We start from the raw sequence: 14,246 nt of genomic DNA on the forward strand, positions 1-14,246 counted from the left end.
TACCAAATAACACACATTAGATGTTTTTTAACCCAGCATTTTTCTGTGGAGAGAGAGAGAGCGAGAGAGAGAGGGAGAGAGGCGGTGTCAAAGCCAATTGTTGCTGATCTAGGCGGTGATTCGACCACACTGTTTGTCCTCTCCAAGGCTTTCCCCCTCTCTGCTTTGCGAACAATAACCTTTCCATTTTCTGCATCTTATAGCCTACTCTTTCCTCCATCTGGGATTTTGTCTACCTTTCTTTTCAACGTTTGGCAGATGTGGACATGGATCGTATCGGGGTTTATTAAGATGTCGTTGACGGGGTCTCTCTCGAATATGAGTTTCCCCGCAAGAGCTCTCACTTTGGCGGAGCAACTTTCCCGTGCACCTCGGCGCTCAGCCTGGTGACCACTTTCCCTCTTCATTCACTGAAAGGGGAAGTTTAAACACACACCGGCGGATTTGGTCTCGCATTCAATAGCCTACACACGGTTTTATAACAAACAAAAAGGATTAAATTAAAATGCAGAAGAGTGTCAGGTTTAATGAGGGACACGCTCTGTACCTCTCAGTCGTTGCGCGTAAGGAGGGTACCAAGCGCGGTTATTTGAGCAAGAAGACCACGGAGAACAGCAGGTGGCACGAGAAGTTCTTTGCGCTGTACCAAAACGTGTTTTTTTACTTTGAAAACGAGCAGAGTGTACGCCCCGCCGGGATTTACCTCTTGGAGGGCTGCACCTGCGAGAGCGTGCCTGTTCCGAAGGTCTCCACTGCGGGAAAGGAGACCCTCGACAAACAGGTGAGAGAGAGACTTACGCAATCTGTGTATCTGTCTGTGGCTGCCAAACTTTCCCGCTGCAGCCTAAACTCTGATACCGGTAATATGTTTTCAGAACAGCTGCCCAGAGCATTCAGTCAACGAGAAAGGGAGAGGTAATGCAGTCTAGTAAAGCAGACGATCAGAACAAGATAGGGTGGTGAAGTGGACGTTGAAAGGATCAGAGTGATGATGGCACTTAATTGGCTTCATGCAGTATTCAAAATGTCAACCCTCTTTCCTATTTCCTACACCTCTTTCCTACACTATTCCTATAGTGTGAACAGTTCTCTTCCCACCCCTCTCATGTAGGCCTACACCCTGTGGTTTGGCAGCAAAATGTTGTTTTCACTGATATGAAAATGACAGTTGCTGTCCATATTCAAATTTTCCTGTGTGTGAGTCATTTGAATGACATTTTCTGCATGTAGGGAAACCTGTTGAATGCGATCATATCATTGATTCATTTCAGGCTCTATCAAACATAAACAAATAATCTTATGGAATAGAGACAGTTGCTGTTGGAACTATATTTCAGTCACAAGCCATGGGTGCAGTATGTTATTAGATTTTGGCACTTATTATTGCCTTTATATCGATTCTGTTCCTGTTCTATGAGCCTTTGTGGTGACACACACACATATTAAAGAGACAATTGAAAAAAGGAGAGAGAGAGGGATAGATGAAAAAGACTAGTGTTTAAAGCCTTGAGGAGTAGGCCTGTGTCTCCTACAGAAAGCTTTTAAAGCCTTCTGTTGGGCTCAGTTAAAGTCTCTCTCTCTGTTTGTTTGTGTATGTGCATGTAGGGTAGAGTCATAAATGTCTATCTCTTTGCCCCTGGCTATAACCAGACATGATAACTCCTCCCTTTTGGCTCTGCACTGGTCCTAATTGGTTCTCCCCAGGCAAGAGCTGGACAACTATGGCTAAACTGAAGAGGAGAGAGTAGGATAGGAGAAAGGGAGGAAGAGAGAAGAGATGGAAAGAGGAGAGGATAGGACAGAGGGGGGAGAAGGAGAGAAGAAATGGAAAGAGGAGAGATATAAAATGTATTAGTCACATACACAGCAAGTACAAAAGTTGCATCGAAACTCTTTTGCGCTAGCTCCCTCAACAATGCAATACCTGAATCAATAATAACAATGAAAAGAGTCAAGTAAAAAATAACAAGTAGTAGAAGTAATAGAAGAGGTAGTATGCATAGTAATAATGGACTGTATTTACAAGTATGAAGTGGGTACTGGAATCAATAGTACAGTTGAAGTCGGAAGTTTACATACCCTTAGGTTGGAGTCATTAAAACTCGTTTTTCATACTAACAAACCATAGTTTTGGAAAGTCGGTTAGGACATCTACTTTGTGTATGACAAGTCATTTTTCCAATAATTGTTTACAGACAGATTATTTCACTTATTCCAGTTCACAATTGCAGTGGGCCAGAAGTTTACATACACTAAGTTGACTGTGCCTTTAAACAGCTTGGAATATTCCAGAAAATGACATCATGTTTTTAGAAGCTTCTGATAGGCTAATTGACATCATTTGAGTCAATTGTAGGTGTACCTGTGGATGTATTTCAAGGCCTACCTTCAAACTCAGTGCCTCTTTGCTTGACATCATATGGAAATCAAAAGATATCAGCAAAAAAATTGTAGACCTCCATAAGTCTGGTTCATCCTTGGGAGCAATTTCCAAATGCCTGAAGGTACCAAAAGTGCAAATCAATTTCAGAACAACAGCAAAGGACCTTGTGAAGATGCTGAAGGAAACTGGTACAAAAGTATCTATATCCACATTAAAACAAGTCCTATATCGACATAACCTGAAAGGCCGCTCAACAAGGAAGAAGCCACTGCACCAAAACTGCCTTAAAAAAACAGACTACGGTTTGCAAATGCACATGAGATCATACTTTTTGGAGAAATGTCCTCTGGTCTGATGAAACAAAAATAGAACTGTTGGGCCATAATGACCATCGTTATGTTTGGAAGGAAAAGGGGGAGGCTTGCAAGCCGAAGAACTCCATCCCAACCGTGAAGCACGGGGTGGCAGCATCATGTTGTGGGGGTGCTTTGCTGCAAGAGGGACTGGTGCACTTCTAATCATGAGGAGGAAAATTATGTAATTATATTGAAGCAACATCTAAAGACATCAGTCAGGAAGTTCAAGCTTGGTCGCAAATGGGTCTTCCAAATGGACAATGACCCCAAGCATACTTCCAAAGTTGTGGCAAAATGGCTTAAGGACAACAAAGTCAAGGTATTGGAGTGGCCATCACAAAGCCCTGACCTCAATCCTATAGGAATTTTGTTTGCAGAACTGAAAAGTGTGTGCGAGCAAGGAGGCCTACAAACCTGACTCCGTTACACCAGCTCTGTCAGGAGGAATGGGCCAAAATTCAACCAACTTATTGTGGGAAGCTTGTGGAAGGCTACCTGAAACGTTTAAACAATTTAAAGGCAATGCTACCAAATACTAATTGAGTGTATGTAAAGTTCTGACCCACTGGGAATGTGATGAAAGAAAAAATAGCTGAAATAAATCATTATCTCTACTATTATTCTGACATTTCACATTCTTAAAATAAAGTTTTGATCCTAACTGACCTAAGACAGGGAATTTTTACTAGGATATAAAAAAAACGGAGTTTAAATGTATTTGGCTAAGGTGTATGTAAACTTCCGACTTCAACTGTATATATTAGAACAGCAGCGTTGACTGTGTGTGTGTGTGTGTGTGTGTGTGTGTGTGTGTGTGTGTGTGTGTGTGTGTGTGTAGGTTTGGATGTGTGGGTAGTCGGTGGAAATACTTTCTAAGGTGCATATATTCTCTCCGGTGCAAATAGTCTCTAAGGTGCAGGTCTGTGCAGGGGGACATCTAGGTTTAGGTTTTCAGCAGTCTGATGACCTGATGGTACTTTTTCTCTGAGCCTGTTGGTTCGAGACCTGATACTCCGATACCGCTTGCCAGATGGTAAGAGAGTGAACAGTCCGTTGCTCGGGTGACGGGAGTACTGGTTGATCTTTTGGGCCTTCCTCAAACACCGCCTGGTGTAGATGTCCTGGAGGGCAGGGAGCTCCCCCCCCCCAGTGATTTATTGTGCTGTCCGCAACACCTTCTGTAGGGCCTCCGGTTGAGGGTGGTGCAGTTGCTGTACCAGGCAGTGATGCAACCTGTCAAGATGCTCTCGATTGTGCAGCTGTAGAACTTCTTTAGGACCCGAGGGCCCATGACACATTTCTTCAGGCGCCTGGGATTGATTGGTGGTGGTGTGATTGGACTATGTCAGGTACTCTGTGATGTGCACGCCGAGGAACTTTACGCTTTTTACCCTCTACACTGTAGCCCTGTCAATGACAATAGGGGCATGCTCCTCCCCCTGTTTCCTGGAGTCCACGATCAGCTCCTTGGTTTTTCTGACGTTGAGGGAGAGTCTGTTTCCCTGGCACCACTACGACGGGGCTTTGACCTCCTCCTTGTAGGCTGTTTTGTCGCTGTTGCCGATCAGGCCCACCATCGTTGTGTCATCTGCAAACTTCATGATGGTGTTGGAGTCATGTTTGGCCATGCAGTCGGAATGGAGAATAACGAGGGTCCAACGTATTTTTCCCCCGAGTGAGCCAAGAGATGTGTTGATGGAATTTCAAATCAAAATCAAATCAAATTTTATTTGTCACATACACATGGTTAGCAGATGTTAATGCGAGTGTAGCGAAATGCTTGTGCTTCTAGTTCCGACAATGCAGTAATAACAAGTAATCTAACTAACAATTCCAAAACTACTGTCTTGTACACAGTGTAAGGGGATAAAGAATATGTACATAAGGATATATGAATGAGTGATGGTACAGATGGTACCAATTTCGGGAGATCTTTCCTTAGATTTATTTTGTTGAAGTCCCTGGCTACAACGAATGCGGCCTCAGGATATGCTGTTTAGAATTTGTTGAAAGTCCTGTGTAATTCTTTGAAAACGTACACAGCCGTGATTCAAACACCTGTGAATTTTCTGGGGAGATAATGTGGTCAGCATTTCATCGTGAGGTATTCCAGGTTAGGGGGACAGAAAGTCTTAAAAGTGTTTACATTCAGACAATCACACCATGAGTTGTTGATCATGAAACATACTCCTCCGCCTTTGTTCTTCCCTCAAAGTATTTTTTTTCCTGTCTGGCCGATGTACAGAAAACCCTGCAGGATGTATAGCCGTATCAAGTACCTCCCCCGTTAGCCAAGTCTCAGTAAAACAGATACAGTTTACAATCTCTCTGGTAGGAAATCCGATAGACTACTTTAGCAGGTAATATACAGTGGCTTGCGAAAGTATTCACCCCCTGTAACAATTGTCTTCCTCTTCTGATGAGGAATAAGATGGATCGGACCAATGCACAGCGTGGTAAGTGTTCATGTTATATTTATTAGAACAGAAACACTAAACAAAATAACAAAGAGAGTGAAAGGAAAACAAAACAGTCCTGTAAGGTGCAGCAACACAAAACAGAAAACAACTACCCACAAATCATAGTGGGAAAACAGGCTGCCTAAGTATGGTTCTCAATCAGAGACAACGATTGACAGCTGCCTCTGATTGGGAAGCATACCAGGCCAAAACCGGAAATACAAAACATAGAACAAAAACATACAATGCCCACCCCAATTCACGCCCTGACCAAACTAAAATAGAGACATAAAAGGACGTGACACCCCCATGGCATTTTTCCTATTTTGTTGCCTTATAACCTGGAATTAAAATTGATTTTTTTGGGGGGGGGGGGGTTGTATAATTTGATTTACACAACATGCCTACCACTTTGAAGATGCAAAATATGTTTTATTGTGAAACAAACAAGAAATAAGACAAACAGAACTTGAGCGTGTATAACTATTCAACCTTTTGCAGCTATTACAGCTGCAAGTCTCTTGGGTAAGTCTTTATAAGCTTGGCACATCTAGCCACTGGGATTTTTGCCCATTCTTCAAGGCAAAACTACTCCAGCTCCTTCAAGTTGGATGGGTTCTGCTGGTGTACAGCAATATTTAAGTCATACCACAGATTCTCAACTGGATTGAGGTCATAGCTTTGACTAGGCCATTCCAAGACATTTAAATGTTTCCCCTTAAACCACCCGAGTGTTCCTTTAGCAGTATGCTTAGGGTCATTGTCCTGCTGTAAGGTGAACCTCAGTCCCAGTTTCAAATCTCTGGAAGACTGAAACAGGTTTCCCTCAAGGATTTCCCTGTATTTAGCACCCTCCATCATTCCTTCAATTCTGACCAGTTTCCCAGTCCCTGCCGATGGAAAAACATACCCACAGCATGATGCTGCCACCACCATGCTTCACTGTGGGGATGGTGTTCTCGGGGTGACAAGAGGTGCCAGACATAATTTTCCTTGATGGCCAAAAAGCTCAGTTTTATACTAATCTGACCAGAGTACCTTCTTCTATATGTTTGGGGAGTCTTCCACATGCCTTTTGGTGAACACCAAACGTGTTTGCTTATTTTTTTCTTTATTAAGCAATGGCTTTTTTTCTGGCCACTCTTCCGTAAAGCCCAGATCTGTGGAGTGTACGGATTAAAGTGGTCCTATGGACAGATACTCCAATCTCTGCTGTGAAGCAGTGCAACTCATTCAGGGTTGTCTTTGGTCTCTTTGTTACCTCTGATTAATGCCCTCCTTGCCTGGTCCGTGAGTTTTGGTGGGCGGCCCTCTCTTTTGGTGGGCGGCCCTCTCTTAAATCCATTTTTTAATAATGGATTTAATGGTGCTCTGTGGGATGTTCAAAGTATCTGATATTTTTTTATAACCCAACCCTGATCTGTACTTCTCCACAACTTTGTCCCTGACCTGTTTGGAGAGCTCCTTGGTATTCATGATGCCGCTTGCTTAGTGGTGTTGCAGCCTCTGGGGCCTTTCAGAACAGGTGTATATATACTGAGATCATGTGACAGATCATGTGACACTTAGATTGCACACAGGTGGGCTTACTGGTTACACCAGATCTTAAGTAGGGGCTTCATGGCAAAGGGGGAGAATATATATGCACCACTTTGCGTTTTTTATTTTTCTTATTTAATTTTTTAAAACAAGTATTTTTTTTACCTTCACCAATTTTGAATATTTTGTGAATGTCCATTACATGAAATCCCCCCCCCCCGCCCCCCCAAATCTATTTAAATTAAAGGTTGTAATGCAACAAAATAGGAAAAACACCAAGGGGGATGAATTTTTTTTATTTAATTTTTTTATTTCACTTTTATTTAACCAGATAGGCAAGTTGAGGACAAGTTCTCATTTACAATTGCGACCTGGCCAAGATAAAGCAAACCAGTTCGACACATACAACAACACAGAGTTACACATGGAGTAAAACAAACATACAGTCAATAATACAGTATAAAAATAAGTATATATACAATGTGAGCAAATGAGGTGAGATAAGGGAGGTAAAGGCAAAAAAAAGGCCATGGTGGTGAAGTAAATACAATATAGCAAGTAAAACACTGGAATGGTAGATTTGCAGTGCAAGAATGTGCAAAGTAGAGATAGAAATAATGTGGTGCAAAGGAGCAAAATAAATAAATAAATACAGTAGGGGGAGAAGTAGTTGTTTGGGCTAAATTCTAGATGGGCTATGTACAGGTGCAGTAATACTTTTGCAAGGCATTGTACTAGCAAGTAATGTACATTATCAATAGTAGAAAACCAGTTAAGAATAGGGAAGTGGCAAGATGGCGGACTGAACACAGCTATGTAGACCACCTCAAGATAATAACGTAATATTCAATATCGGTAAGTTAGACTAAATATTAGCACTTCACAATCTGGTGGGTAATTATCTTCAATCTGGATAACAACACAAAACAAATCATAAGACTAGAGAAATGTATCGACAAACATTCCGAAAACAAGCAACATGGGAGTAAGACAGGGGAACCTATTTCAAAATGACAACATGACTCTTCTACAGACAGACGATTAAATCTTTTCACCACCGGGAATTGTAAAGGTCGAAACCGATCTGTTAAAATCAATAAATTACCAACTCTACTATATATTTTTTAACTAGTCAGTAAGGATATGAAAGTGTTGAAGGCAAGCCTCGAGATGAGTGACGAAAAAGCTGTGACATTGGAGAAAGACACAAACAAGCTAAAAGGGACAGTCAATAAGATTGAAACCTAAGTTAATGAACTTAAAAAGGAGAACATCGTTCTGAGAGAAGCCTTTACCTGACATACAGACTAGATCCATGAGAGAGAATCTAGTACTTACAGGTATCCAAGAGAAAGAAGGAGAAGTTCCTGAATCTGTAGTTAGAGAGTTCCTCCTCACAGCGCTTCAGATTCCACGCGAAGCTATCGACAAAATCCAACTCGAACGTGTACACCGCTTCGGGCAGAGAGGGCAGAGGTATGAACGCCCAATCGTTGCCACATTTGCTTTCTTTAAAGATACAATAATGGTTAATAGCCTGGGTAAGCAGTAACCCATGGGGAGTGGGTCACACTCGCACATTCAGAGAGTATGCATATTATTGTGGCCCTGGTGGCACAAAATGAAAAGTCTGACTGCACGGAGATGCTTGGGAATATGGTCAGTACGGGGACCATGTTGTGGGTGTTTTATAGGGGAAGGGGGTATATCTGACCTCCATCATCTAGGACGTGACAATGGTTTATCAAATCTCCCCATTTCTGCCCTTTTTTTTGCACAGTTTTATTAGGCCTTGTCATACAGCTACAACTGTATATGCATTCGTAAATCAATACCTTTCTTTAGTTGGCTCTTGGATGGTGCAACTGTTGAGAATCTGAGTCTATGGTTGTTGTGGGGGAAAGGGGTTGTATTTGTATTTATTATGGATCCCCATTAGCTGCCAAAGCAGCAGCTACTCTTCCTGGGGTCCAGCAAAATTATGGTAGTTGATGCAGTTTTAGAAATATTACAATACAATCACAGATTTCACAACACACTGTGTGCCCTCAGGCCCCTACTCCACCACTACCACATGCAGTGGGGAGAACAAGTATTTGATACACTGCCGATTCTGCAGGTTTTCCTACTTACTTACAAAGCATGAGGTCTGTAGTTTTTATCATAGGTACACTTCAACTGTGAGAGACGGAATCTAATAAATCCAGAAAATATCATCATTACAGACCTCTACATGCTTTGTAAGTAAGAAAACCTGCAAAATCGGCAGTGTATCAAATACTTGTTCTCCCCACCGTATGTGTATATGTATGAATGTTTATGTATACATACAGTTGAAGTCAGAAGGTAACATACACCTTAGCCAAATACATTTAAACTCAGTTGTTCACAATTCCTGACATTTAATCTTAGTAAAAATTCCCTGTATTAGGTCAGTTAGGATCATAACTTTATTTTAAGAATGTGAAAGGTCAGAATTATAGTAGAGAGAATAATTTATTTCAGATCTTTTTTATTTCATCACATTCCCAGAGGGTCAGAAGTTTACATACACTCCATTAGTATATGGTAGCATTGCCTTTAAAATGCTTGAGGTCAGGGCTTTGTGATGGCCACTCCAAAACCTTGATTTTGTTGTCCTTAAGCCATTTTGTCACAACTTTGTAAGTATGCTCCATTTGGAAGACCCATTTGCGACTAAGCTTTAACTTCCTGAATGATGTCTTGAGATGTTGCTTCAATATATCCACATAATTTTCCTCCCTCATGATGCCATCTATTTTGTGAAGTGCACCAGTCCCTCCTGCAGCAAAGCACCCCCACAACATGATGCTGCCACCCCGTGCTTCACGGTTGGGATGGTGTTCTTCGGCTTGCAAGCCTCCCCCTTTTTCCTCCAAACATAACGATGGTCATTATAGTCCAACAGTTCTATTTTTGTTTCATCAGACCAGAGGATATTTCTCCAAAAAGCATGATCTTTGTCTTTATGTGCAGTTGGAAACTGTAGTCTGGCATTTTAATGTTGGTTTTGGAGCAGTGGCTTCTTCCTTGCTGAGCGGCCTTTCAGATTATGTCGATATAGGACTCGTTTTACTGTGTATATAGATCCTTTTGTACCTGTTTCTTCCAGCATCTTCACAAGGTCCTTTGCTGTTGTTCCGGGATTGATTTGCACATTTCGCACCAAAGTACATTCATCTCTAGGAGACAGAATTCGTCTCCTTCCTGAATGTTATGACGTTTGCGTGGTCCCATGGTGTTTATACTTGCGTACTTTTGCTTGTACAGATGAACGTAGTACCTTCAGGCGTTTGCATCTCATTAGTCAAATGCTTTTATCCTTCATATGCACTGTTACCTGACCAGGGCCCGGTTTCCCGATAGCGATGGAATTTAGTCTCACAAGTTTTTTAACAATGCATCTTTCCTACAACGGTCGAATATGTAACATGCGTTTCCTGAAACACCTTGCAGAGAGAACGGTCTCTAAGTGCATCATTGGAACATGTGTTGATACTGATAGGATCCAAAGAAAGGGAGCGCTGCTCTCGGATCAGCTTTCTCTATTCAAATCTTACCGTAAAATGATTATTTCACAATATTGACAATGGATTAGACGGATCAGCTCCTGTAGAAATATTACTATCTAAATGAATTAAAACACTGATATTATTTAAATCACCCTTTCTTGGATCCTACCAGTAGGCTACACGTTACGCTACAAACCATGAAATATATTAAGACAAATTACAAGTCGCACCTTGATCCATCAGTGGGGAGGGTGTGTCTGTTCTGTAGTGAGGAGGAGACAGTGAGCCTGAACATCTGTTTTATCTTGTTCCAGGCTGGTAGGGTTGTGTTCTGTCCTGGGTGGGTGGTGTACAGGCTTAGGGTTGTTTTCTGTCCTGGGTGGGTGGTGTAGAGGCTTAGGGTTGTTTTCTGTCCTGGGTGGGTCGTGTACAGGCTTAGGGTTGTTTTCTGTCCTGGGTGGGTGGTGTACAGGCTGGTAGGGATGTTTTCTGTCCTGGGTGGGTGGTGTACAGGCTTAGGGTTGTTTTCTGTCCTGGGTGGGTGGTGTGCAGGCTGGTAGGGTTGTTTTCTGTCCTGGGTGGGTGGTGTACAGGCTTAGGGTTGTTTTCTGTCCTGGGTGGGTGGTGTAGAGGCGTAGGGTTGTTTTCTGTCCTGGGTGGGTGGTGTACAGGCTGGTAGGGTTGTTTTCTGTCCTGGGTGGGTGGTGTACAGGCTTAGGGTTGTTTTCTGTCCTGGGTGGGTGGTGTACAGGCTTAGGGTTGTTTTCTGTCCTGGGTGGGTGGTGTACAGGCTAGTAGGGTTGTTTTCTGTCCTGGGTGGGTGGTGTACAGGCTTAGGGTTGTTTTCTGTCCTGGGTGGGTGGTGTACAGGCTAGTAGGGTTGTTTTCTGTCCTGGGTGTGTGGTGTACATGCTGGTAGGGTTGTTTTCTCTCCTGGGTGGGTGGTGTACAGGCTGGTAGGGTTGTTTTCTCTCCTGGGTGGGTGGTGTACAGGCTGGTAGGGTTGTTTTCTGTCCTGGGTGGGTGGTGTACAGGCTGGTAGGGTTGTTTTCTGTCCTGGGTGTGTGGTGTACATGCTGGTAGGGTTGTTTTCTCTCCTGGGTGGGTGGTGTACAGGCTGGTAGGGTTGTTTTCTGTCCTGGGTGGGTGGTGAACAGGCTTAGGGTTGTTTTCTGTGCTGGGTGGGTGGTGTACAGGCTGGTAGGGTTGTTTTCTGTCCTGGGTGGGTGGTGTACAGGCTGGTAGGGTTGTTTTCTGTCCTGGGTGGGTGGTGTACAGGCTGGTAGGGTTGTTTTCTGTCCTGGGTGGGTGGTGTACAGGCTTAGGGTTGTTTTCTGTCCTGGGTGGGTGGTGTACAGGCTGGTAGGGTTGTTTTCTGTCCTGGGTGGGTGGTGTACAGGCTTAGGGTTGTTTTCTGTCCTGGGTGGGGGGTGTACAGGCTTAGGGTTGTTTTCTGTCCTTGGTGGTTGGTGTACAGGCTGGTAGGCAGGTTTTCTGTCCTGGGTGGGTGGTTTACAGGCTTAGGGTTGTTTTCTGTCCTGGGTGGGTGGTGTACAGGCTGGTAGGCTTGTTTTATGTCCTGGGTGGGTGGTGTACAGGCTGGTAGGGTTGTTTTCTCTCCTGGGTGGGTGGTGTACAGGCTTAGGGTTGTTTTCTCTCCTGGGTGGGTGGTGTACAGGCTGGTAGGGTTGTTTTCTGTCCTGGGTGGGTGGTGAACAGGCTTAGGGTTGTTTTCTGTTCTGGGTGGGTGATGTACAGGCTGGTAGGGTTGGTTTTCTGTCCAGGGTGGGTGGTGTACAGGCTGGTAGGGTTGTTTTCTGTCCTGGGTGGGTGGTGTACAGGCTTAGGGTTGTTTTCTGTCCTGGGTGGTGTGCAGGCTGGTAGGGTTGTTTTCTGTCCTGGGTGGGTGGTGTACAGGCTTAGGGTTGTTTTCTGTCCTGGGTGAGGGGTGTACAGGCTTAGGGTTGCTTTCTGTCCTGGGTGGGTGGTGTACAGGCTGGTAGGGTTGTTTTCTGTCCTGGGTGGGTGGTGTACAGGCTGTTAGGGTTGTTTTCTGTCCTGGGTGGGTGGTGTACAGGCTTAGGGTTGTTTTATGTCCTGGGTGGGTGGTGTACAGGCTTAGGGTTGTTTTCTGTCATGGGTGGGTGGTGTACAGGCTTAGGGTTGTTTTCTGTCCTGGGTGGGTGGTGTACAGGCTGGTAGGGTTGTTTTCTGTCCTCGGTGGGTGGTGTACAGGATTAGGGTTGTTTTCTGTCCTGGGTGGGTGGTGTGCAGGCTGGTAGGGTTGTTTTCTGTCCTGGGTGGGTGGTGTACAGGCTTAGGGTTGTTTTCTGTCCTGGGTGGGTGGTGTGCAGGCTGGTAGGGTTGTTTTCTGTCCTGGGTGGGTGGTGTACAGGCTTAGGGTTGTTTTCTGTCCTGGGTGAGTGGTGTAGAGGCTTAGGGTTGTTTTCTGTCCTGGGTGGGTGGTGTACAGGCTTAGGGTTGTTTTCTGTCCTGGGTGGGTGGTGTACAGGCTGGTAGGGTTGTTTTCTGTCCTGGGTGGGTGGTGTACAGGCTGGTAGGGTTGTTTTCTGTCCTGGGTGGGTGGGGTACAGGCTGGTAGGGTTGTTTTCTGTCCTGGTGGGTGGGGTACAGGCTGGTAGGGTTGTTTTCTGTCCTGGGTGGGTGGTGTACAGTCTGGTAGGGTTGTTTTCTGTCCTGGGTGTGTGGTGTACATGCTGATAGGGTTGTTTTCTCTCCTGGGTCGGTGGTGTACAGGCTTAGGGTTGTTTTCTCTCCTGGGTGGGTGGTGTACGGGCTGGGAGGGTTGTTTTCTGTCCTGGGTGGGTGGTGAACAGGCTTAGGGTTGTTTTCTGTCCTGGGTGGGTGGTGTACAGGCTTTGGGTTTTTTTCTGTCCTGGGTGGGTGGTGTACAGGCTTAGGGTTGTTTTATGTCCTGTGTGGGTGGTGTAAAGGCTGGTATGGTTGTTTTCTGTCCTGGGTGGGTGGTGTACAGACTTAGGGTTGTTTTTTGTCCTGGGTGGGGGGTGTACAGGCTGGTAGGGTTGTTTTCTGTCCTGAGTGGGTGGTGTACAGGCTGGTAGGGTTGTTTTCTGTCCTGGGTGTGTGGTGTACATGCTGGTAGGGTATTCTTCTCTCCTGGGTGGGTGGTGTACAGGCTTAGGGTTGTTTTCTCTCCTGGGTGGGTGGTGTACAGGCTGGTAGTGTTGTTTTCTGTCCTTGGTGGGTGGTGTACAGGCTTAGGGTTGTTTTCTGTCCTGGGTGGGTGGTGTACAGGCTGGTAGGGTTGTTTTCTGTCCTGGGTGGGCGGTGTACAGGCTTAGGGTTGTTTTCTGTCCTGGGTGGGTGGTGTAAACGCTGGTAGGGTTGTTTTCTGACCTGGGTGGGTGGTGTACAGGCTGGTAGTGTTGTTTTCTGTCCTGGGTGGGTGGTGTACAGACTTAGGGTTGTTTTTTGTCCTGGGTGGGGGGTGTACAGGCTGGTAGGGTTGTTTTCTGTCCTGGGTGGGTGGTGTACAGGCTGGTAGGGTTGTTTTCTGTCCTGGGTGGGTGGTGTACATGCTGGTGGGATATTTTTCTGTCCTGGGTGGGTGGTGTACATGCTGGTAGGGTTGTTTTCTGTCCTGGGTGGGTGGTGTACAGGCTTAGGGTTGTTTTCTGTCCTGGGTGGGTGGTGTACAGGCTGGTAGGGTTGCTTTCTGTCCTGGGTGGGTGGTGTACAGGCTTAGGGTTGTTTTCTGTCCTGGGTGGGTGGTGTACAGGCTGGTAGGCTTTTTTTCTCTCCTGGGTGGGTGGTGTACAGGCTGGTAGGGTTTTTTCTGTCCTGGGTGGGTGATGTACAGGCTTAGGGTTGTTTTCTGTCCTTGGTGTGTGGTGTACAGGCTTAGGGTTGTTTTCTGTCCTGGGTGGGTGGTGTACAGGCTGGTAGGGTTGTTTTCTGTCCTGGGTGGGTGGTGAACAGGCTTAGGGTTGTTTTC

General features: G+C 45.0%; 1 protein-coding gene across 1 annotated transcript in view; it reads left to right on the forward strand.

The window, feature by feature from the left end:
- Window positions 1–505: 505 nt before the first annotated feature.
- The window catches only part of LOC139411224 (Ras protein-specific guanine nucleotide-releasing factor 2b), a 202,004-nt gene continuing 188,263 nt past the window's right edge, over window positions 506–14,246 (forward strand). The window contains exon 1 of the mRNA XM_071157235.1: window positions 506–781. Within this exon, the coding sequence (XP_071013336.1) occupies window positions 506–781 (276 nt within the window). The remainder of the gene's footprint in view (window positions 782–14,246) is intronic.

Source organism: Oncorhynchus clarkii, chromosome 6 (assembly GCF_045791955.1).
Source record: "Oncorhynchus clarkii lewisi isolate Uvic-CL-2024 chromosome 6, UVic_Ocla_1.0, whole genome shotgun sequence".
NCBI classification, from domain to species: Eukaryota; Metazoa; Chordata; class Actinopteri; order Salmoniformes; family Salmonidae; genus Oncorhynchus; species Oncorhynchus clarkii.